This window comes from Saccopteryx leptura, chromosome 6, assembly GCF_036850995.1.
Source record: "Saccopteryx leptura isolate mSacLep1 chromosome 6, mSacLep1_pri_phased_curated, whole genome shotgun sequence".
Classification (NCBI taxonomy): domain Eukaryota; kingdom Metazoa; phylum Chordata; class Mammalia; order Chiroptera; family Emballonuridae; genus Saccopteryx; species Saccopteryx leptura.
This window is the reverse complement of record NC_089508.1, coordinates 31,940,346-31,961,670: the sequence shown is the minus strand read 5'-3', so window position 1 is coordinate 31,961,670 and position 21,325 is coordinate 31,940,346. Positions and strand designations below refer to the sequence as shown.

Below are 21,325 nucleotides of genomic sequence, written 5' to 3'. Positions count from 1 at the left end.
GTCTTTAATATGTCTTAGTGTCTGGTAAGTCTAGTTCACTATTTTTAAATTTTTTTTCAGATTTTCCCCTCATTGTTTGCTTGTATTTAAATTCTTCCAGTGGAATCCTCTCCTACCCCCAACACGATTATTATTTAATCAGAATCGCATTGAGTTTGTAGATTAAGTCAGGGGGGATTTATGTCTTTACATCACTGAGGATATAGGAAGAACATAAAATATTCTTTATATATGAAGAACATATATAATAAGTTGTTTATTTAGATTATATTACAAACATGACATAGTCATTATGTTGTTACTCATTAACAATTATGGTTCAGTGTACTGTGCAAAAGCCGCAATGAGTGTGATGCATAACGCCACATTTTCATTCATCCCAGCACGTGCATCTGTGATACGGCATGATTAGATGATTTGTGCCTCTGATTTCTCATTGAATAAAACTGCATCTTTAGCATATCCCAGAAGTTAGGTTCTAGCCATTAAAGGTATTAGCATTATTTCTGCTTCCAGATTTTATGCTAGTTTGTTTTTGGGTTTTTTTTGGTTTTGTTTTTTTTTGTATTTTTCCGAAGCTGGAAACGGGGAGAGACAGTCAGACAGACTCCCGCATGCGCCCGACCGGGATCCACCCGGCACGCCCACCAGGGGGCAACGCTCTGCCCACCAGGGGCGATGCTCTGCCCCTCCGGGCGTCGCTCTGTCGCGACCATAGCCACTCTAGCGCCTGGGGCAGAGGCCAAGGAGCCATCCCCAGCGCCCGGGCCATCTTTTGCTCCAGTGGAGCCTCGCTGCAGGAGGGGAAAAGAGAGAGAGAGAGAGAAGAAGGAGAGGGGGAGGGGTGGAGAAGCAGATGGACGCTTCTCCTGTGTGCCCTGGCTGGGAATCAAACCAGGGACCCCTTGCACGCCAGGTGGATGCTCTACCACTGAGCCAACCGGCCAGGGCTTTATTGGTTTTTTAATGAGAGGAGAGGAGGCAGAGATAGACTCCTGCATGCATCCTGACCAGGATTCACCCAGCAAGCCCACTAGGGGGTGATGCTCTGCCCATCTGGGCCGATACTCCGTTGCTCAGCAACTAAGCTCTTCTTAGTGCCTGAGGCAGAGGCCATGGAGCCATCCTCAGTGTGCCCAGGGCAAATTGCTCCAATTGAACCATGACTGCAGGAGGGGCAGGGAAGAGAGAGAGAGAGAGAGAAGTGAGAGAGTGAGAGGGGGAGGAGTAGAGAAGCAGATGAGCATTTCTTCTATGTGCCCTAACTGGGAATCAAACCCTGGACATCCATATGCTGGGCCAATGCTCTACCACTGAGCCAACCGGCCAGGGGTTATGGCCAATTTTTGTATTGTACCAGATAAAATACTTGGCTGTAGGGAAAGGTGCAGTCCACGGGCAGAGTCAGGTTGTGCCTGCCCCAGAAGTGGCCCTCAAAGAAAGTTACATATAAGGCAGGCTGCCTTTTCCCAATCCCCCCAGCCCTCTTCTTTTTTCTTTTTGCTTAATCTGATTTTTTTTGTATTTTTCCGAAGTTAGAAGTGGGGAGGCAGTCAGACAGAGTCCCGCATGAGCCTGACCAGTATCCATTCATCAAGCCCACAAGGGGGCGATGCTCTGCCCATCTGGGGCTTTGCTCCATTTCAGCCAGAGCCATTCTAGCACCTGAGGTGGAGGCCATGGACCCATCCTCAGCGTCCGGGCCAGCTTTGCTCCAATGGAGCCTTGGTTGCAGGAAAGGAAGAGAGAGATAGAGAGGAAAAAGAGGGGGAAGGGTGGAAAAGCAGATAGGTGCTTCTCCTGTGTGCCCTGACCGGGAATTGAACCCAGGACCTCCACATGCCAGGCCAACGCTCTACTGCTGAGCCAACCAGTCAGGGCCACTTAATCTGATTTTAAAAGTCTGCCTCTGTTCTGCTCTCTCCTATTGGTGGGTTGAACCTGTTTGATTGTTAGTCGTGAACCATAGGTAATGTACTTCTGCATTTGACCCACAATGCCAATAATGTACTGCATCCGCTGCTACTCTAATTTGGCTCTTTGTTCTGAAAAGTGTTATAAACTGAGGTTCCCAGCCCATGATGAAGGTCTTGCTGAGTTCTAATGGGTTGAATTTGGTCCTGGCCCAGCTGGTCCTGACCTCCAAAGGTGAGACAGGAGGCTGTTGCTACCCTTGAAATAATCACACTGTATGTGTTCTGTGTGTTACATGGCCTAGTATTCTTTTTATTTTTCCAGTTAATATCTGACAGGTTCAAGTTCAATAGATTCTGAAATGAAACACCTGAAGTGCAATGCTAACACACAAACATTGACACGTTACAGTTGAGTGACTAGAGCAGAGTGGGGGGGGGGGGGGTTGTGACCTGCACCATGTGTTGGCCGGATGGTGTGGCTGGGGCCTGGGGGCCCTGTGGTTGCCCTGCCTCGGCAGTTTGTTCCACTGGTTTCCTTTCTCGCAGCTGCAGATCGTGGTAGTGTTGTTTGGGGGTTGGTACCATCAAACGGACAAGAACTTCAACAGGAATTAGCTTTGTCTCCCCCTTTGCTATGATTACAACAAAGGTCATCAGGACCCTGAGGGTGTCCCTGGCTGGGAAGACCAAGGAGGGCCCCGGGCAGACCCAATGAAATTTGGTTGTGTGCTTTTTAGGTCTGAGTAATACGGACTCTTGTACTTTTCATTTTTTCCATAGTCTTCCTAGCCATAAGCAGAGAAGTGTTTCCATGCCCGCGTCAGGCCAAGAGATGACAGCACTGGACAAGTCCCCAGCTGAGCCATGACCTGATGATCTGAACCCTGAGCCGAGGAGGGAGGCAGCCTCCAAGCTGCACTTGTCAGGACCTGGTTGTGTTCCAGGTGCCAGAGTCCAATTTCCTTTGGAGCCGAGGGACTCAGAATTGGAAGGGGGTGGTGCCAAGCACATCTGGGCCCATGAGTCGCCTGAAGGCACATACAGGTAGCTTTGTGCTTAAGCTCTGCAGCCAGACAGCCTCAATTCTAGTCCCAGCACAGCCACTCAACACTGTGTGACCTTGGGCATGTCATTTTACCTCTCTGGGCCTCACTTTTCACCTCTGTAAAATGCGAAGAAGAGCATCTATACTGCTCACAAAAGTTAGGGGCTATTTCAAAATGAATATGAAGCAGTAAAATATCCCCTAATGTTTGTGAGCAGTAGATTTGGCAGGGCTGCTTGGAGTTAGAAATAAGCACCTCACATGGCGCCTAGCTCATAGGAGACCCTCAGCAGGCAGTCAGCGTTAGCTCGTTTCTGTAGAAAAGGCCCCGTCTTTCCTCATGCTCTGCAGAGGTGGGGTTGGGAGGGCAAAGCAAGGTTCTGGTACCCTTCGCAGATAAAGAGTGCTCTCCCCAGCTGGGTAAGCAGGTGGAAACTGAGCTGTCACGCCGCATAACCTTAGTAAGGACCAACTTTAGAAGCCCTCTGTCCTTACATGGTCCCTGGGCCGGGAAGAGTGTGGGAAATGAGGCCTGGGGAGCTTGAGTAGAGATCATCTGGAGCGGTGGGCCTGATGCTTTGTCCTAGCCTTGCATGGAGGGCCCTATTTGACTGAGATTCCTAAGGGAATGGACAATATACCCCCCTCTTTCCTGGTGAGACCATATGTTAGTGCTCCTAGAAAAGTCAAGTCATTGTGGGAAATGTAACCGGAAGCCCAAGGTGGGCTTCCCAGGTAGCCCCTACCCTGTGCTCCTGATAATGTAATTGAACGAGAACCTCGCTGGGCCTGTGGACATAGGTGGGGCAAGGTGGGGGTTTCCACAGTAGCCATGGAAACTCTAGCCGAGGTACAGTTGGCCTCACTATTGGTGAAGCTCCCACTCAGTACAAATAGAGGCCAAACACCAGATTCGGGAGGGTCCTTGGGCAGGGGACCAGAGGAGACCCTCCTAGTTGTTGGTCCTGTGCTTTCACCAGCCCATGACTAGCTCACCCTCCTGCACCTGCATACAGCAGCAGCGCAGCCTTGCTAGCACACTGGCACCTCCCGGAGAACTTTAGCAACTCCTGGTGCTTTCGTGACAACTACAGATAGTCTGGTTTAATCGGTCTTGGGAAAGGCTTAGACGTCAGGATTTTAAAAATCTTCCTGGATGATTCTCACATGCTGCCAAAGTTGAGAACCACTGGTAAAAGGCAGGCGAGCTAATACTAATTATTAATTGCAATTTATGTACCAGATACTGTGCCAAACACCTATCTATAGTATCTCCTTTAATCCTTCCGAGAATCCCCATTTTTCCAGGTGAAGAAGCGTGCTCAGAAAAGGGAAGAGAGTAGGAATCATTAGCTCTCTATCCCCAGGCAGTCAGATTTCAAAGCCCAGGCTGGTAACCCCTATAATAACTACCTTGGAGCAATGTGAAGAGGATGATGGGAACACGTCTGGAGCAGGTCGCTCAGGGACCCTTGATACCCCACGTGAGTTTCCCCTGTCCTCAAGCTGAGGTTTCCGGCCCTGTGCCACCCCCAGCATGTGGAGAGGAGCAACACTGGCAGGCCAAGTGGAGTTGGCCACTTCCCCAGAACCCAGTGACTCATGGGGAGGCCTGGGGGACCTGCCTTTTCATTTGGGAGAGGCGGAACCTGAGACCGTGCTCAGAGAGATGTGAATCATGTTCTTAGTTTCCCAGCTCTTGTAATGAATGGCAGCCTTTCAACTTGGGACATAGCATTAGATGAGATTTTGTTCTCCGGGGAGTGGTAGGGAATCACATTTTGTTCGCCAGGTGTTTGGGCTTAAAGCAGAGTCAGGAAAAGAGTCAGGAGGCATCCATAAAATAGGACCAAGCCTTTTTATTTGCAGTTCCATTGAAATGTATCGAAAGGCAAACCCGGCAGGTACCTGTTTTACTGGCAGTAAAAGGAAATTGGACAACAGTTATTTAAAAAGAGTCTGAGTTGTTTAAATCTAAAATTGTAGGGGTATGTGTATGCTTTAAAAGAAAGTTTACAAGGCTCGGGGATTTGTGTTGAATGGTTTTTGATGAACATGACATGGAAAATATTTTTCTTTCTTATTTTAGACCTTCCCCTTTGCTGTTTGTTTTCTAAATTTAGAAGTTAGAAAGAAATATGCAAATCTAGCTAGAAAAAAAGTGAAGCAAGTCAGGCAAGTTTCAAAGTTTAATTGAAGTGATGGACTGAAAATAAAACTCTAAGATGAGGAATAATTCTTCCCATTTTATAGAGCAGAGTCATTATTTCGCTTTAAATAACTTCAGATGCATTGACCTTATTGGACATGAAGTGCTAGATATGACATTTCCCACAAGAACAAAGGTGGGGGGGCAGCTGCCTAAATGTCAGCCAAGAATGCTCAGCAAGGGACTAGAGGGCTGTGGGGGGTTCATCAGGCTGTCACTCATCGTCTCCCCAACCTTCTTCCTGGCTGTGGCAAACCTAGGGCCTCTTAAGCCATGGTTCAGATGGAAACCTCCACTCTTCCTCACTCCAAAGCCTGACCACAGACTTGCTGGTTGGGAATGTCCCACCCATCTCCAGGCTCAAGTCACTGGACCAGATGGCAGAGACCAGCCTGGCATCTTGGAATGAATGGTTGCCACCTGCTCCATGTCATTATGATCAGTGGCTCATTTTGTTACTCTTTTTTTAAATTGATCTTTAGAGAGAGAGAAGAAGGGGGAAAGAGAGAGAGAGAGAGAGAGAGAGAGAAACATCAATTTGTTGTTCCACTTATTTATGCACTCATTGGTTGAGTCTTGTATGTTCCCTGACCATAGATCAAACCCACAACCTTGGCATATCAGGACAATGCTCTAACTGAGCTACCTGGCCAGGGCTGTTTTTTACTTTTTGAGAATGGTTTTCTATTCATTGAAGGGACCAAGGACTGACATTTCTGACTTTTGGTCATTAGAGAAAAACACTCAACTGAAACTAGTTTAAGAAAAAGATAGATGATAGATAGATAGATGATAGAAAGATAGATAGATAGATTTTTAAAAATCCCAAAGTAATTTTGGAACAGGTATGACTGACTCCAGGGATCCCAAACAATATCATTAGAATTCTTTCTGGCCCTGGCCGGTTGGCTCAGCGGTAGAGCGTCGGCCTGGCATGCAGGGGACCCGGGTTCGATTCCCGGCCAGGGCACATAGGAGAAGCGCCCATTTGCTTCTCCACCCCCCCCCCTTCCTCTCTGTCTCTCTCTTCCCCTCCCGCAGCCAAGGCTCCACTGGAGCAAAGATGACCCGGGCTCTGGGGATGGCTCCTTGGCCTCTGCCCCAGGCGCTAGAGTGGCTCTGGTCGCGGCAGAGCGACGTCCCCGGAGGGGCAGAGCATCGCCCCCTGGTGGGCAGAGCGTCCCGCCCCTGGTGGGCGTGCCGGGTGGATCCGGGTCGGGAGCATGCGGGAGTCTGTCTGACTGTTTCTCCCCGTTTCCAGCTTCAGAAAAATACAAAAAAAAAAAAAGAATTCTTTCTATGTCTTGGATCTTATTGTTTCTTCTTGGTTTCATCAAGACAGTATTTTTTATTTTTTAAGTGCAATATAATGGACCATAACATACTAGTTTCAACTATACAACATAATGATTTTATATTTATATATATTGCATAATGATCACCACAATAAATCTATTAACATCACCACATATAATGACATTTTTTTTTGTGATGAGAACTTTTAAGATCTCTCTTAGCAACTTGCACATATACAGGGGTGGGCAAAAGTATGTAGACTTACAGTTGTTAGCATGGAAAAAGACATGCAAGCTATGATTATTACAATAGCTTTATTAACTTAAAAGAACTTCAAAATAGCCTGATCAGGTGGTGGCGCAATGGATAGAGTGTTGGACTGGGATGCAGAGGACCCAGGTTTGAAACCCTGAGGTCTCTGGTTTGAGCCCAAAGGTCGCTGGCTTGAAGCCTAAGGTCACTGGCTTGAGCAAGGGGTTACTCGCTCTGCTGTAGTCCCCTGGTCAAGGCACATATGAGAAAGCAATCAATGAGCAACCAGGGTGCCACAACAAAGAATTGATGCTTCTCATCTCTCTCCCTTCCTGTCTGTCTGTCCCTATCTGTCCTTCTCTCTGTCTCTCTCTCTGTCTCTCTCTCTCTCAGTCACACACAAAGAAAATCACAATACAACTGATACCTACTTTTGCCCATGCTGTACAATACATTATTGTTAACGGTAGTCACCATTCTGTACAGACAAGCTTTCAATGTGATCAGCAAGAAGACTCTCACCTGTCAAACTCAGCAGTGCTGATAAAAAGAGCTCACCTTATAGTCTGACCAGGCATTGGTGCAGTGGATAGTGTGTTGACCTGGTATACTGAGGACCCAGGTTCAAAACCCCCAGGTTGCCAGTGCGGACTCATTAGCTTAAGCATAGAATCATAGACATGACTCCATGGTCGCTGACTTGAGCCCAAACATCATTGGCTTGAAGCCCAAGGTTGCTAGCCTGAGCAAGGGATCATTGCCTCAGCTGGAGCCCCCCAGTTGAGGCACATAGAAGAAAGCAATCAATGAACAACTGAAGTGCCACAACTATGAGTTGATGCTTCTTATCTCTTTCTCTTCCCGTCTGTATGTCTCTGTCTGTCTCTCACTAAAAAAATAAAAAGAGCTCACCTTACAGGGAAATCTCAGGGAAGATTCTGATTGGCTCAGAGTGAGTCACATGACCATACCCGAACAAATCCCTTTGGGGGTGCAGTGATAAGATCAGCCTAGCCTGGGTTTTGTGCCCACCCCTGTGTGGTAGTGATTGAGGCATTGATGGGACAGGAGAGAGTGATTGACAGCCCTGCCAGGAGCATGTGAGATGGCAAAAAGATCCTTAAGGCAGGCAAAAAGTAGCTTGGCACCTCCTTGGTCCACCTCAGTTCCTAGCGTGTATTAGCCAAGAATGTGTGTGAGGAGCAGGAGAGGAAGCTGCTTGAGGTCATGATGGATCATCATTCATGTTTTCATTTGCCATTTTTTAAAATATTTTTATTTATTCATTTTAGAGAGAGAAGAGAGAAAGAGAGAAGGGGGGGGGGGGAGCAGGAAGCATCAATTTCCATATGTGCCTTGACCAGGTAAGCCCAGGGTTTGGAATTGGCGACCTCAGTGTTCCAGGTCGACGCTTTATCTACCACAGGTCAGGCTTACTTGCCATTGTTTTTTAGTCCAGTGATCACTCAAGCACCATCTGGTCTTTGGAATCCAGCATTAAACAATATAGACAATCTCTGTCCCCGGTGAAGCTTATACTCTTGTGGAAAGAAACAGTCAAAAAGGTAAAATAAATAAGGAAAATACACATAGACTGGCACAAAACACTGTACGGAAAAACAATGCAGGGTGGGCGGATAGGGCATTGGAGAGTGGGCTTGGAGTCCCAGTTTTACAGGTGGTAGTAGGGAAGGCTCACAGCGGAGGCCGCACTTGAGCAGGACATTGCTGGGGCTGTGGGCGGGAGCCATGCAGACATCTGGGAGAAGAACCTTCCAGAAAGAAGGCAGAAGGAACAAAAGGACTAAGAGGAAGGGTGTCAGCTGGCCCAAGAAATATAAGGAGGGCGAGTGTGGCTGGAGGACAGCCAGGGAGGGGGCAGTGGTACCAGCCGAGTCCTGTCAGGTGGCAGGGTACCCACTCCTGGTCTCCTGGGCCACTGTGAGCTCCAGGGCTTGGACCTGAGGGACAGTCACATGATGAAAGTCACATGATGTGGCAGAGGCTCCCATTTGTTTGCTATCTTCTCCTCAGTGGATGATCAGTAAGTTGAGAGCAGAGACAGTGTTTAGGTATTCATTCATTCATTCATTCATTCACTAACTCACTTATCCACTCCTTTATTCAGCAAATGCCTCCTCAATACCTTCTCAATGCCAAGTGCCGGGACCTCAAAAATGAGGAGCCCACCATCTAGTGGAAAAGAAAGAGAAGTGAATACAGATGTCAGAGCCATGTGGTATAAGAACTCCACAAACAGCCTGGAGTGCGCTTGCCCCTCCAGAAAGGGCAATAGTGCAAGTCGCATCCGTGGCTCCAAGCCCAGGATCTCAGTCCTCTCCGGCTGACCCAGATATAGCTTCTCCTGGTCCCATAGCTTAGAGCCAAAGGATTCACTTACCCCTCGCATGCCGGTATGCTAAGTAAGCGTCGTCGTGGATGGGAAAAGAGGATAGCAGCAACACACTTCCCCTTCGGGGCAGGGAAGAAGGGAGCAGCACACACCGGTACGCAGTCCACAGTGCCTGCGCTGTTTTGGGGCTCCTGCCCCAGCTGGGGTTGGGGCGGGGTTACCCAGCGACCTGTGCTCTAAGGTAAGGGGAGGGGTTCTTCGTGACCCTTCATGGTCTGCCTTGCATGAGATGGGGGAGAAAAAGGGGCTAGTTTCCTAGATTCTTCTTCTGGGAGCCATATTGCTTTGTACTTATTTCTGTCTGTATAGCCTCTTTTTTTTAAAGATTTTATCTTATTGATTCTACAGAGGGGGGCGGCAAGAAGTATCAATTCTCATAGTTGCTTCATTTTAGTTGTTTGTTGCTTACTTGTTGCTTGTTGTATGTGCCTTAACCAGGCAAGCCCAGGGTTTCAAACCGGTGACCTTAGCATTCCAGGTTGATGATCTATCCACTGTGCTACCACAGGCCAGGCCATAGCCTTTTGCATAGTGTCTGCACATACTACACTTTCAGTAATAATACTGTGGGATGTCCATAGGACACCATCTGTGGATACTCAGGTCAGGGATCTAAGCCAGGCTGTGGAGCGTGGGGAGGGCACCAGGGACCCCTGGGCTTGTGGCGTGGAGGACCCAGAGGATGGGACTGCCCATGTCTGCCACAGGCAGTGCAGGAGAAACGGCTGCTTTGGAGATCAATGAGGAATTCATTTTGAGGCGTTGAGTGAGAGGTACCCATGGGACAGTCAAAGGTCTGGAAGTCTCCAGGTCAAAGAACAGGGCCAAAGGGAAAGGCGAGTTGGAGAGCTGGGAGGGAATGGGCTGTGGTGTGGGAGTGTGAACTGGGGCTAGACATCGAGGAAGGAGAGCGCTGGGTGGTGACTGGCGTGAGGCAGAACGGCGCAGGCTGGAGAGGAGGTGATGGCCCCGCAGAGGTCACCGCACGCTCTTCCTCAGAATTCCCTCTACTTGGCTGACAGAGGGGAAGTCATGTTCCAGCTCCAAACCCTGCGCACCTCTGGGCCACCGTGAAAGCAGAGCTGGGAGGGGGTAGGCCTGGTGTTTCCATGGCACCCTGCTTCACAAGCTGTCTCTCAGGTGAAGGTCTAGACCTGGGGGAGGGTGGGACCACTGGGGGCTGTGGGGCTGTGGGCAGGAGCAGCAGTAGTTTCCTGATAGCATCTCTGAGGCTGTCTAGCTCACTTTTAAGGCCCTGAGAGGAGTTGCTCAGGAAAGCCTTGGCCTGAGCAGACCTCTTCCCCAGCATTCTCTGGCCCCGGGGAAGCCTTGAAGGAGGCGCAGGAAGGCTGGGGATAGGAGAAGTTTCAGAAGCCTTCCTTCCACTGCCTGACACGTGGCTGGTGCTCAGCAGAGCTTTGTTGAATGAATGGGTGGATGAATGAATGAGTGAGTGAATTCAAGCATGTGTGAGCAAATGGATGAATGCTCCGCTGATCCTTGGAACTCCCAGATGCTTGCCCCAGTGCCTGGTAGATGGGTGGCTCTCTGTCAGTGTTTATTAGGCGATGGGTGAGTATAAGATGAGAAAACCTCTGAGCCCACAGAGTGACCATAAGTCCTAAATAAATACACTTAGTTTCCCACAGCCGGCTTGAAGGATAATTATGCGGCATATTCTTCCTTTGGGAGCCTCTGCAGTTTTCCTTTTCCTTTAGCTCCTGAACCATCAACTGGGGGCTGCTCTCTACCTCCCTGACCCTGCACGGGAAGAGAGAGGGGCAGAGTTTGCACCCATTCTTTTCCAGGGTGGGAAGGACACAAAGGCTCTCTGTCATTCTCAAAGCTGGACAGGTCCTTCTAGCAATCCAGGGTTCATGTCAGAACACTCTCCCTCCCTCCTCCCTTCCCTCCTTCAGTCTCTCCTGAAATGGATATTGAGACCACAGGGACTCTGTTACATCTGTCCAGCCCTTGGCATGGCACCAGTTCAGAAGATCACAGTGCGATAGCTGTAGCCATTGTCACCACCCTGAGCACCTGTGTGTAGCATGGGGCTGGCTGGGCCCAGTGGCCACACGAGGGAATCTCCCTTACTGGCTCTGACCTCAGGGAGCACAGGGACTGGCTCCTCGGACAGGATGCAACTGGAGGCGAGTACACTCAAGCGGCACCCTTTAAGGAGATCAGTGCTCCCTGGAGCCTTCTGCATTCCTGTCCAGTGAGGTTGGGAGCTGGGCTGTCAAGGGAACGTGGAGGCCCTGGGCTGCTGGTGGATGTTCCCTAGCCCCACCCAACATATCAGTTTTCTGTCCCATATGCAGCTGCCTTCCTGGGATCATTTGTCCAGGGACCAGGCCTGTGACAGAGTTCTCCTTCAGGGGTTTTGTGCATGGGCAATTTTCATCTGTCTTCCTGTTGCCTGTGTGTGCCCACAGCTCCAGCCCAGACTGATGGTCAGGTGAAAGAGGTTGGAGTTGGGAGGCACTCACAGCTGATGTTTCACGGCATTCTGGAAAACATCCAACCAGCAGTTTGGTTCAAATAATGAGATGTCAGGACCCATTCATCTCAGATGTGTTTTTCCCCGGTCTCTTTTATGGGGGGCTTTGGGAGCACAAAGTAGGGTGTGGCTAAGAGGAGGGAGGCTGGGCCATGGCATCTGTCATTGATCACTCCCAGCACTTAGCACCGGCAGACCCAGGAGGTCTGACATGAGGCTATTGCAGCAGCAAGCAGAAGTCCCTGAGAAGATGCATCACTGTCTGTGCACTTGACTTCTAGCTGTTCTGGCATAAGCCTGCAAGGGCCTGCCTGTCCTCAGAGGCAGCTCTCTGTAGCAGTTTGTCTAAGCCCTGGTGCTTCACTGATCATACCTAGCCCAATGTCAGGTCCAAGTTTACCCCTAAGAGCCTGTCAATCTGCTGGTAGCTTGGCAACCTCCAACCTCCTTGGCGATTTCCTCAGGACATCACATCTTGGGGGTCTGGTGTGCTCCAGTCACCCTCTCCATATCCAGGACATAAAGGGGTAGAGAGGATGGGTTTCATAGTTAGAACGACCAGTTTGAATCCAGAACCGGTGACTTAGTAGCTCTGACCTTGGTCTTTTAGCAAAATAGACTACCTTTTTTAAAAAAAACAAAACACTTTTTTAACTTTATAAAATTAAGCAGAAAGTTCAAAGAGTTTCTATAGAGTTCCTATATTCCCTGTCCCCACACACAGACACTGTTTTGTTTTTGTTTTAGTGAGAGAGACAAAGACAGAGGTAGGGGACAGATAGGGGACAGACAGGAAGGGAAAGAAATGAGAAGCATCAATTCATTGTGGCACCTTAGTTGTTTTCTGATTACTTTCTCATATGTGCCTTGACTGGGGGGCTGTAGCCAAGCCAGTGACCCCTTGCTCAAGCCAGTAATCTTGGGCTCAAGCCAGTGACCATGGGGTCATGTCTGTGATCCCACACTCAAGCCAGCAACCCCGCGCTCAAGCTGGTGAGCCCGCACTCAAGCCAGTGACCTTGGGGTTTCGAACCTGGGTCCTCAGCGTCCCAGTCTGAGCTCTGCCCACTGCGCCACCACTCGGTCAGGCTGTTTTGGCTTCTTGAGCCCGAGTCTCCGTATCTGTACAGTGGGGAAAAATAATGATCTGCTCAGGGAGTTGGGGTCAGGTACAAAAGACATCTTGCGGTTGGCTCCCGCCTGGTAGTAAGTGCTTATCACACAGTGGCTGCTTTCTCCAGGGGCCCCTCTGATGCTGACCTCTGTCTCAGGTGACCGGAACACCCTCAAGAGGCTTTGATGAGAAGGCGTACCTGGCGGCCAAGCAGCTGAAGCCTGGAGAGGACCCCTACAGGCAGCACGCCTTCAACCAGCTGGAGAGCGACAAGCTGAGCTCAGACCGACCCATCCGGGACACCCGCCACTACAGGTGCGGCCCCCACTGTGCTGATGGAGAAAGAAAGGTGGAGGAAAGGGCCAACCCTGGTTAGCTTGTTTTATTTTCAGTCACATGGATTTAAGAAATGAGGATTTCCTCAAACTCAGTCTACTTACTTCCCGAGACATTCACACTCACCCTCAGTTGTCTACCTGACTCCTGTTTATTTCAGTTGACCTCCTGAGGTCCTGAGACGGCCAAGGACCTTCCCAGCTGGGACCAGGGAGGTCCCTCAGCGCCTCAGTCTGAAGTCCCAGTGAGAATGACCTGCCAGGGGACCACAGGGAGGTCTGAGGGGGTGGGCCAGCCAGGTGTTCTTGGTGCCCTGCTGGTGGTAAAGAACCGCCCATTGAGAGGCCGCCCACCCGTCCCCACCAGGAGCCTCCTCAGGTTCCCTGAGACCCTGAAAGGGGGACTTCCTCTTGGTGGACACACCGTTTTATAGTGAGACTCTTCAAGTCCGAGGCAGTGGTGGGCTGGTGAGTCAGGCCTTCCCTCCTGCCCCAGAGCTGCTGCGCGGCCCTCTCAGTTGCCCGAGGCGGATCTAGGGTGTGTGTCCGTGCGTGCATGTGTGAGCCTGGGTGCAGGAGGAGCAGAGGAGGTGCTGGCTTGGATGGCAGGACCTCCCATGGGGGAGCCAGGTGTTCTGGGGTCAGCCACAGTCCCCCTTGGCCCTCCAGGTCGCCGCCTCTGCTGGACTCTAGGCTGGTTTCTGGTTCAGCCTTTAACCGAGCGGCGCCCCCTGAGGGGAGACCTAAAACCACGCAAAACAGACCTACAGCTCCATAGCCCCAAACTCAAAATGCAGACATGAGACAACCCCCTTCTGAGGTTCTTGACTCCGGGGAGCACTGGATAAATCCCCGTCGTCATGGACATAAGTCCCAGAGAAATGCAGGGTGGGGCAGACTGGAGGGCTGGGGGAGGGGTCAAGCCCACCGTCCAGATGGGGGGTGGCAGACTGACCACCTCAGGTGGAGAATGGGGATCGCCCTCCAGATGCCCTTCATGGGCACCAGATGGCTGCGGTTCAAGGACAGAGACCTGGAGCCCTAGAGGTCCGTGCTGGGCAGCTGGGCGCTGGGCACCCAGGAAGGGGCTGCTTCTCCTAACACTTCCCATCTCACTAGGCTGAGCCCCCCTCCCCAGCTGCCACAAATCAGCATTGCTCTGGGAGGATGGACACTGGGAAGCCTGACCTCTCAGGGGACAGAGGTGAACTCCCTGCCCCTCTTACTCCGCCCCACCACCACATCCCTTCCCAAGGACAATTATTCTGCCACCTCTCAGGATTTCTCTCACGGGGGCCCCAGGCTGGTGGACCTCCTGCCTGTCTGACCCTGTCTGCTCTGCAGGGCAAGAAATAGGCTTGGGAATTCGGCTGTAAGCTGCAGTCAGTGGAATGAACGCTATAATGAAAAAATGGCCACTGCTGGAATAGTCAGAGCAATTCTGATAAAGAAGATCGCCACGAAAGCCAGCTCGGGCGGCCGCCTTCCCACCGCCCACCCTCCCGCCTGCCCGGGAGTGTGCATCTCACCTTTGCAGAGAGACGGATGGAGGCTGGTGGGAGTGGGGTGTTGTCATTCCCTTTCCTGAGGCGGGGGTGGGGGGGTGGGCGGGGACCCACGGTTAAAAATGTGGTGTCTGGAGATGGCGAGCCCAGAGCTGCTGCGGAGGGTGGGCTGGTGTGCGCTGCCCTGGGTGTCTTCTCAGAGGCTACAGTTTCCTCCCAGAGTCCCAGAGCGGCTGCTGCCCCGCCTGGTGTCACCAGCCAGCTGTTAGTGTCAGGCAGTGAGAGGGAGGAATTCACAGGACAGCAGGATGCGGGTGATTCCCCTCCAGATCCGACCAAACGTCGTGGGGGAGCCGGGGAGAAGGAGGCTGCGGGGTGTCAGAGACAAACCGGAGGCTGGGAGGCTGTCCCCTTCCCCCACGCCGTGGTCTCTTGACTGCTGCCTCCAGCTGGGCGTTTTGTCTATGGGTAGGGGCCTGGAGCCGGTACGCTGGGCCTGTACACTGGGCCCCTACGCTGCCCGCACGTGGTCAGAGCCCTCATTAACACTTTAGTAGGGACCATGGCGATCCCAGGCTGAAGGTGTCCAGTGAAAAATTTCTTGTCCTGGGAAGGTCCCTCCCCACTGGTGACCCTCCAAGGACTCTGAGCTGGTGGCTCAATGGGTCAAGCGTGGGCGTGAAGGAGCAAGACCTGCATCCTGGCCTCAGGCTTTATTTCTCTGACCCACAGAGATACCCGGGGGCAGCAGGCTGGGAAAAGAGAAGTCTTAAAACCTGCCCCGAGGACTCTCCCACAGCTGCCCCCTGACCTCTCTGCTCCCTTCTCAGTTGTCCATCTGTGTCCTACTCCACGGACCTGCCGGCCACCAGCGTCATCATCACCTTCCACAATGAAGCCCGGTCTACCCTCCTGCGCACGGTCAAGAGGTAAGCTCGCCTCGGGACCCTCATCTCGATGGTGCTGCTCCCCAAGGCCCAGGGGGACCTGCTGAGCCCTTGGCAGGGGAGGGTATTGAGACTGGGTCCTGTGGCCAGAGGGGGTGAAACCCCCAGACACTGGGGGTGGGTGCTGCCTTCTGCAAAGCTGGGGCTGGAGAATCAGGGTCAGGAAGACCCCAGAAGTCCTGTTGTTAGTGAGATGCACAGTCTAACACAAGGTCAGGTCCCTGGCAGGAAAGCGGAAGTGCAGGGGTCAGGAAGCAAGAAAGGGATGGTGTGAGGCCTCAGGTGGGTGATGCCGACTCAGTCGGAGCCTGTCAGCGATTCAGAGAGAGGTGCCTCTTCCATCCTCCTAAGCTTGGTCCTGTGGTCAAGTTTCACTCCTATTCATGTTTCCTTAGTGAACTTGGATGAGAAGAGGATTTGGAAAGGTGTGCTCGAGGTATACCAGGCATGAAAGAAGCTTGGGTTTCCTTTCCCAGGGAGGAGAGGAAGATGTGGGGTGGGGGTGGGGGTGGGGAGAGTCGGGGGGCTTCCCACGAGCAGCCCTCCTGACTCAGGAGGCCCAAATGAGCCTGACTACCTTTCCAGCTAGACAGCTCTGTCCAGCTGGGGTGGCCCCCTGCAGGCAGCCAGAACAGCTATAAATCCTCCGTTGACAATTAAACTAGGGAAGTCCCCACCCGCCATCTGGGGTGGACCCCAAATGCCCGAGAGTCCAGTGAGTGGGCTCATCCCGGTCCTTGGAAGAGCTTGAAGAACACAGTGCTCCCCAGCCATCGCTCAGGGCCCGAGGATTTGCAAGCAGCAGTGTGCTGGTGCCCGAGCTGGGTGGTGTGGGAGCCCCATGACAGGGACAGGTAAACGGAAGGTGGCCCCTAAATCTGGGCTCCTCTGTCCCCATCACTGCTCCAGTGTCCTGAACCGAACTCCTGCCAACCTGATCCAGGAGATCATTTTAGTGGATGACTTCAGTTCAGATCGTAAGTACTCACCTTCTTCTGCTGCACTCCTCCAAACCTCCATGTCCCCAGAATGCTGGGGCAAGCACTCTTGAGGTTGTCCTGGCCATCACAGGCCGGCCTCTACCCCCTACTGGAATCATCAGTCTTTTCTAGATGCCCTCCCTCATGCTGGTTCTTGGTGCCAAAGCAGGGGAAACCGTGATGTTGCTTTGATGGGACACCAATGAGAGAAATTAAAATTTTTTTGAAACATCAGCAGCACCCTTCCTTATTACAACCGGGGAGAAAATCATCCCTTCAGTCTACCTCCACGGACGTTAGATTGGTGATCGTGCTCTCTGGTGCCCCTAGGGGTAATGTCAAGACTACAGGCAGTCCTTGTCTGGCCTGGGAGTGGGGGACACAGGGCAATCCTTTGGCCACTAGAAGTGATCATGCTCCTCTACGCCTCCGCATTCCAGCCCTTCCTCTGGGCCTAGGATGGGGACAGCACCAGGGCAGTTCCAGTCATGGCCAAACCACTTGTGGTTTTATGCCCATACCTGAATAAGCTTCCTTCTCTCCACTCTCAGCTGAAGACTGTCTGCTCCTGACCAGGATCCCCAAGGTCAAGTGCCTGCGCAACGACCGGCGGGAAGGTAAGTTCTCGGACCCTGCGTGCTACCTCAGACTCATTTTGGCCTAGTCCTCTGCACCTCCCCACTTCCTTTTGCTGCCATGTCATACAAACCAGCAGGGCCCTGCTGCATCCCTGTGGTAAGAACCAAAGTCTATAGAAAGACCCTCCGGGCCCTGGCTGGTTGGGTCAGTGGTAGAGCGTTGGCCTGGCGTGCGGGGGACCCGGGTTCGATTCCCAGCCAGGGCACATAGGAGAAGCGCCCATTTGCTTCTCCACCCCCCCTCCTTCCTCTCTGTCTCTCTCTTCCCCTCCCGCAGCCAAGGCTCCATTGGAGCAAAGATGGCCTGGGCGCTGGGGATGGCTCCTTGGCCTCTGCCCCAGGCACTAGAGTGGCTCTGGTCGTGACAGAGCGATGTCCCGGATGGGCAGAGCATCGTCCCCTGGTGGGCAGAGCGTCGCCCCTGGTGGGCGTGCCGGGTGGATCCCCGTCGGGCGCATGCGGGAGTCTGTCTGACTGTCTCTCCCCGTTTCCAGCTTCAGAAAAATACAAAAAAAAAAAAAAGAAAGACCCTCCGGTTATCCCAGGTCAGCCCTTAGCTCAGCACGACTGTAGGAAAGTTGTTCTACGGAGAAGTGGGGATAATAATAGTTCTCTTTCTGCTCTGCACAGTTATTGTAAGGATTAACTGAGATAGGCTCTATGGAAATGCTTTGGGACAATTAAAGGGCAGTATAAAGCAGCTGTAACCTCACTTCCAGCTAAGAGGTGTTTGGGGCGTCAGCTGCAGCGTAGGATTGTGCTTGGCACTGTAGGAGACACAAAAGAAGTGTGAGACTGGGTCCCTGCCCTCAGAGAGCCGTGATGTAGTCGAGGAGTCAGAATCCATCCACCACAGCAACAGGCTGGTTACATAATAATTATGTGGTGGAATGGAGATTGGAGGAGCGGGTGCTGGAGGAGAGGGTGCTGGAGGAGAGGGGAGTGATCAGGGAATGGGCTTGAATTGGGTGAGGGGCTGCAAGACAGCAGAGCAACAGAGGGCACTCCAGGATCAGGGACCCTGCAGGCAGAGGCTTGGTCAGGTGGTCAGACCTGCGTACACAGGGAATGCTAATAGCCTCCCTCCCATAGTCGGCACTCCCTTTTTCTGCTTTCTCAAGGTCAGTCCCCCTAATTGTCCATTGCCCCCATTTGGTAGATAAAGAAACTGGAGTTTAAGGAGGTTCATTAATTTCCCCATGGTGGGAATGAATAGAGGAGCCAGGATTCCAACCTGGGGAGGGGCTCACCCCAGAGCCCAGCCTCTTCACCTACTTCTACTTACTCTCTCTTCCCAGGAGAGTCCGGGCCTGGCTGGCAGGAGGAGTGGGAGGAGCGAGGGTAGATGACAGAGGACCTTAAGCCAGAGAAAGACATTTAGATTTGATAAGGCAGAGAGTATGAAGCCACCAAAGGCGCACACACGTGGGTGGGTGTGCATTTGCATGCACATAGCGCATGAGAGAGATACAGAGACAGAGAGGGAGATGGATGGTAGGTGTATAAGAAAGACAGATCAGGCTAAGGGGACCTTATACTGGAACAGAAGAGGCCAGAGGGAAATCTCTTAAGTATGGCAGGTCCTCAAATAATGTGGCTTCATTATAATGTTGAGTGATGCTGTAGGAACTTAATTCTTGCTTATATTAATTAGCCTATGGTAAAAAAAAACAACAGGCTTTGTTACTGCACTTCCCCACCTTAATTTGGGGGCCCGAAATTTGAAAAAAGAATGTACTACATAAAGTTATTGAACTCAAATTTTTATTCATCATAAAATTCATACAACTCCTCATCACTGTCAAAAACTCCCATCCATTAGCTTGTCCTCATCTGTGTCTGATGACGAATCACTGTCTTCATATATTGCCTCATCCTCAGTTCCATCTATGGCATTTGAAATGCCACACTTCTTAAATGACTTAACAACCACTGTATAAGATGCACCCAGTTTTTAGATCCCAAATTTTTCCAAAAAAGGTGCGTCTTATACGTGGGGAAATGTGGTATATGTCATTTTACTTAAAGTCACAGAACCTATCTACAGCGTTAAGTGAGGACTTACTGTATAGGGTTGTAGGTGCCTTTAGTTCTGGGAATATGCTATTCCCTGGGGTTTTCCCTAACATAGATGTAAATATTAAGGAATTTTAAATTAGGTGATTTATAGCTACCTATGGAGTAAAAGGGTGAGACAGATGGACTTTAGGAAAGATGGATGGATAGTGAGGTGGATTGAGGCAGAGGTGTGGCCAGGGACATCTTTCCAAGAAGCGACTTGTATTCCGAATCCTTAAAGGGAGGCCCTTCTGTCCCCACAGCTCACAGGGAACCACTGGCTGCTCTGCAGAAGCAGGGCCAGCTGTACCTCCTCTGTCCTGCCCAGGTAATTCCCTAGCCCTGACCCGGCAGCGGCCAAAAGCCAGACCATTGCTTGACTGTCGGGGAGCTGCAGGCGAGCCTGTGGAGGGATGGGGGTGGAGCAGGGCAGGATCTAGCATTCCTAGGCCTCCTGGGCACCAGGCACTCTCCCCGACAGGCAGGGATTGTTCTCCCTCTGAATCTCAAGGTAAGAAAACCAAGACCTGGCCGGATAGCTTGGTTGGAGTCTTGTCCGGTTATGCAGAGGTTGCTGGGTTCGATCCCCGGTGAGGGCACAGACAGGAACAGATCGATGTTTCTATCTCTCTTTCTCTTCCCCTTCCTTTCTCTCTAAAATCAATAAATAAGTCTTAAGAAAGAAAGAAAGAAAGAAAGAAAGAAAGAAAGAAAGAAAGAAAGAAAGAAAGAAAGAAAGAAAGAAAGGGAGAGAGAGAGAAAGAAAACCGAGGCTCAGAGAGGTTAGATAACATGCTCAAGGTAAGTGGAGGGGCTAGCCTGGTAACTCCAGCCTGTCCTCATCCAGAAGCTTCTCTCCATGTCACACATGACCGTGCGACCGGAGGGGACTGCCCTGAGGCTCCCAGAGGGCAGGGGGCACGGCTTTGGGTTTCTGGTTCTCCTTTGGTGCCAAACCACATTTCACTACAGTTTCCATTTACTGAACTCTGACTGTTCTCTAGTTGGGTAGGCAGAGCCCAGAATAGTGTCTGGCACACAGAGGGCTTCCTGAGAAAGACCTTGGAGTAATGATGGTTGATGAATGGATGAGAGACAGAAAGAGAGGGAGGAAATAAGCAAATACAAAGTACAGTCCAATCACAGTAACTCAGAGGAACCCGAAGGCCCTGTGGGAACAGCTGGGAAGCCAACTGGCTCAGCACCAACACGCCCGCTTCCGCTGCAGGGCTGATCCGGTCCCGGGTTCGCGGGGCAGATGTGGCCTCAGCTGCCGTCCTCACCTTCCTGGACAGCCACTGTGAAGTGAACATCGAGTGGCTGCAGCCCATGCTGCAGCGGGTGAAGGAGGTGAGTCTGTCTGTCCCTGGGGGAGCTCTGCCTCTCAGGACATGCCCGCCATATTCTTGGCATGAGGCCATACAAACCGTCTTTGAAGTTGGGTAGGCAGAGTAGGAGTCTAAATGGTCTGCTACCTCATGAGAGGCTTTACCTCATTGAGCTTTCTTGTCTTGAAAATGGGGATAATTATGCCTGACCTGTGGTGGCGCAGTGGATAAAGCATCGACCTGGAAATGCTGAGGTCGCCGGTTCAAAACCCTGGGCTTGCCTGGTCAAGGCACATATGGGAGTTGATGCTTCCAGCTCCTCCCCCCTTCTCTCTCTCTGTCTCTCTCTCCTCTCTGTCTCTCCTCTCTAAAATGAATAAATAAAATTTAAAAAAAAAAGAAAAAGAAAATGGGGATAATTATAATATTTGTTGCACTGGATTGTTGTGAGAATTAAATTGGATGAAGCCTGGGTGAGCTGTAAAGACATTACTATGAATGGGAGTGGCCGTTTTCCTCCTGGGGGAGGCAGGGTCCGGTGCTAGAGTGGGGGTGGGGTGGTTCGGGCCGGGCTGGGAAGCCCAAGGAGGGAGGAGAGGACAGTGTGCTCAAGGAGAGGTGAGGGCATAGGGGCCCCTCCCAGGCGCCTGCTGTTCTCTAGAATGGAGAGGATTTGGACAGATGGAGGAGAGGATGAGGTGATTACAACTCAACTATAAAACGACAAATACCCCAATTTTAAAATGAGCACAGGATTTGAATGACCATTTCTTCAAGAAAGATGCA

General features: G+C 51.3%; 1 protein-coding gene across 1 annotated transcript in view; it reads left to right on the top strand.

The window, feature by feature from the left end:
• GALNT16 (polypeptide N-acetylgalactosaminyltransferase 16) overlaps positions 1-21,325 on the top strand; it is a 94,429-nt gene that overhangs the window by 47,304 nt on the left and 25,800 nt on the right. Inside the window, exons 2-6 of the mRNA XM_066342561.1 lie at positions 12,906-13,063; positions 15,419-15,517; positions 16,445-16,512; positions 17,067-17,132; positions 20,440-20,561. Of these exons, the coding sequence (XP_066198658.1) occupies positions 12,906-13,063; positions 15,419-15,517; positions 16,445-16,512; positions 17,067-17,132; positions 20,440-20,561 (513 nt within the window). The remainder of the gene's footprint in view (positions 1-12,905; positions 13,064-15,418; positions 15,518-16,444; positions 16,513-17,066; positions 17,133-20,439; positions 20,562-21,325) is intronic.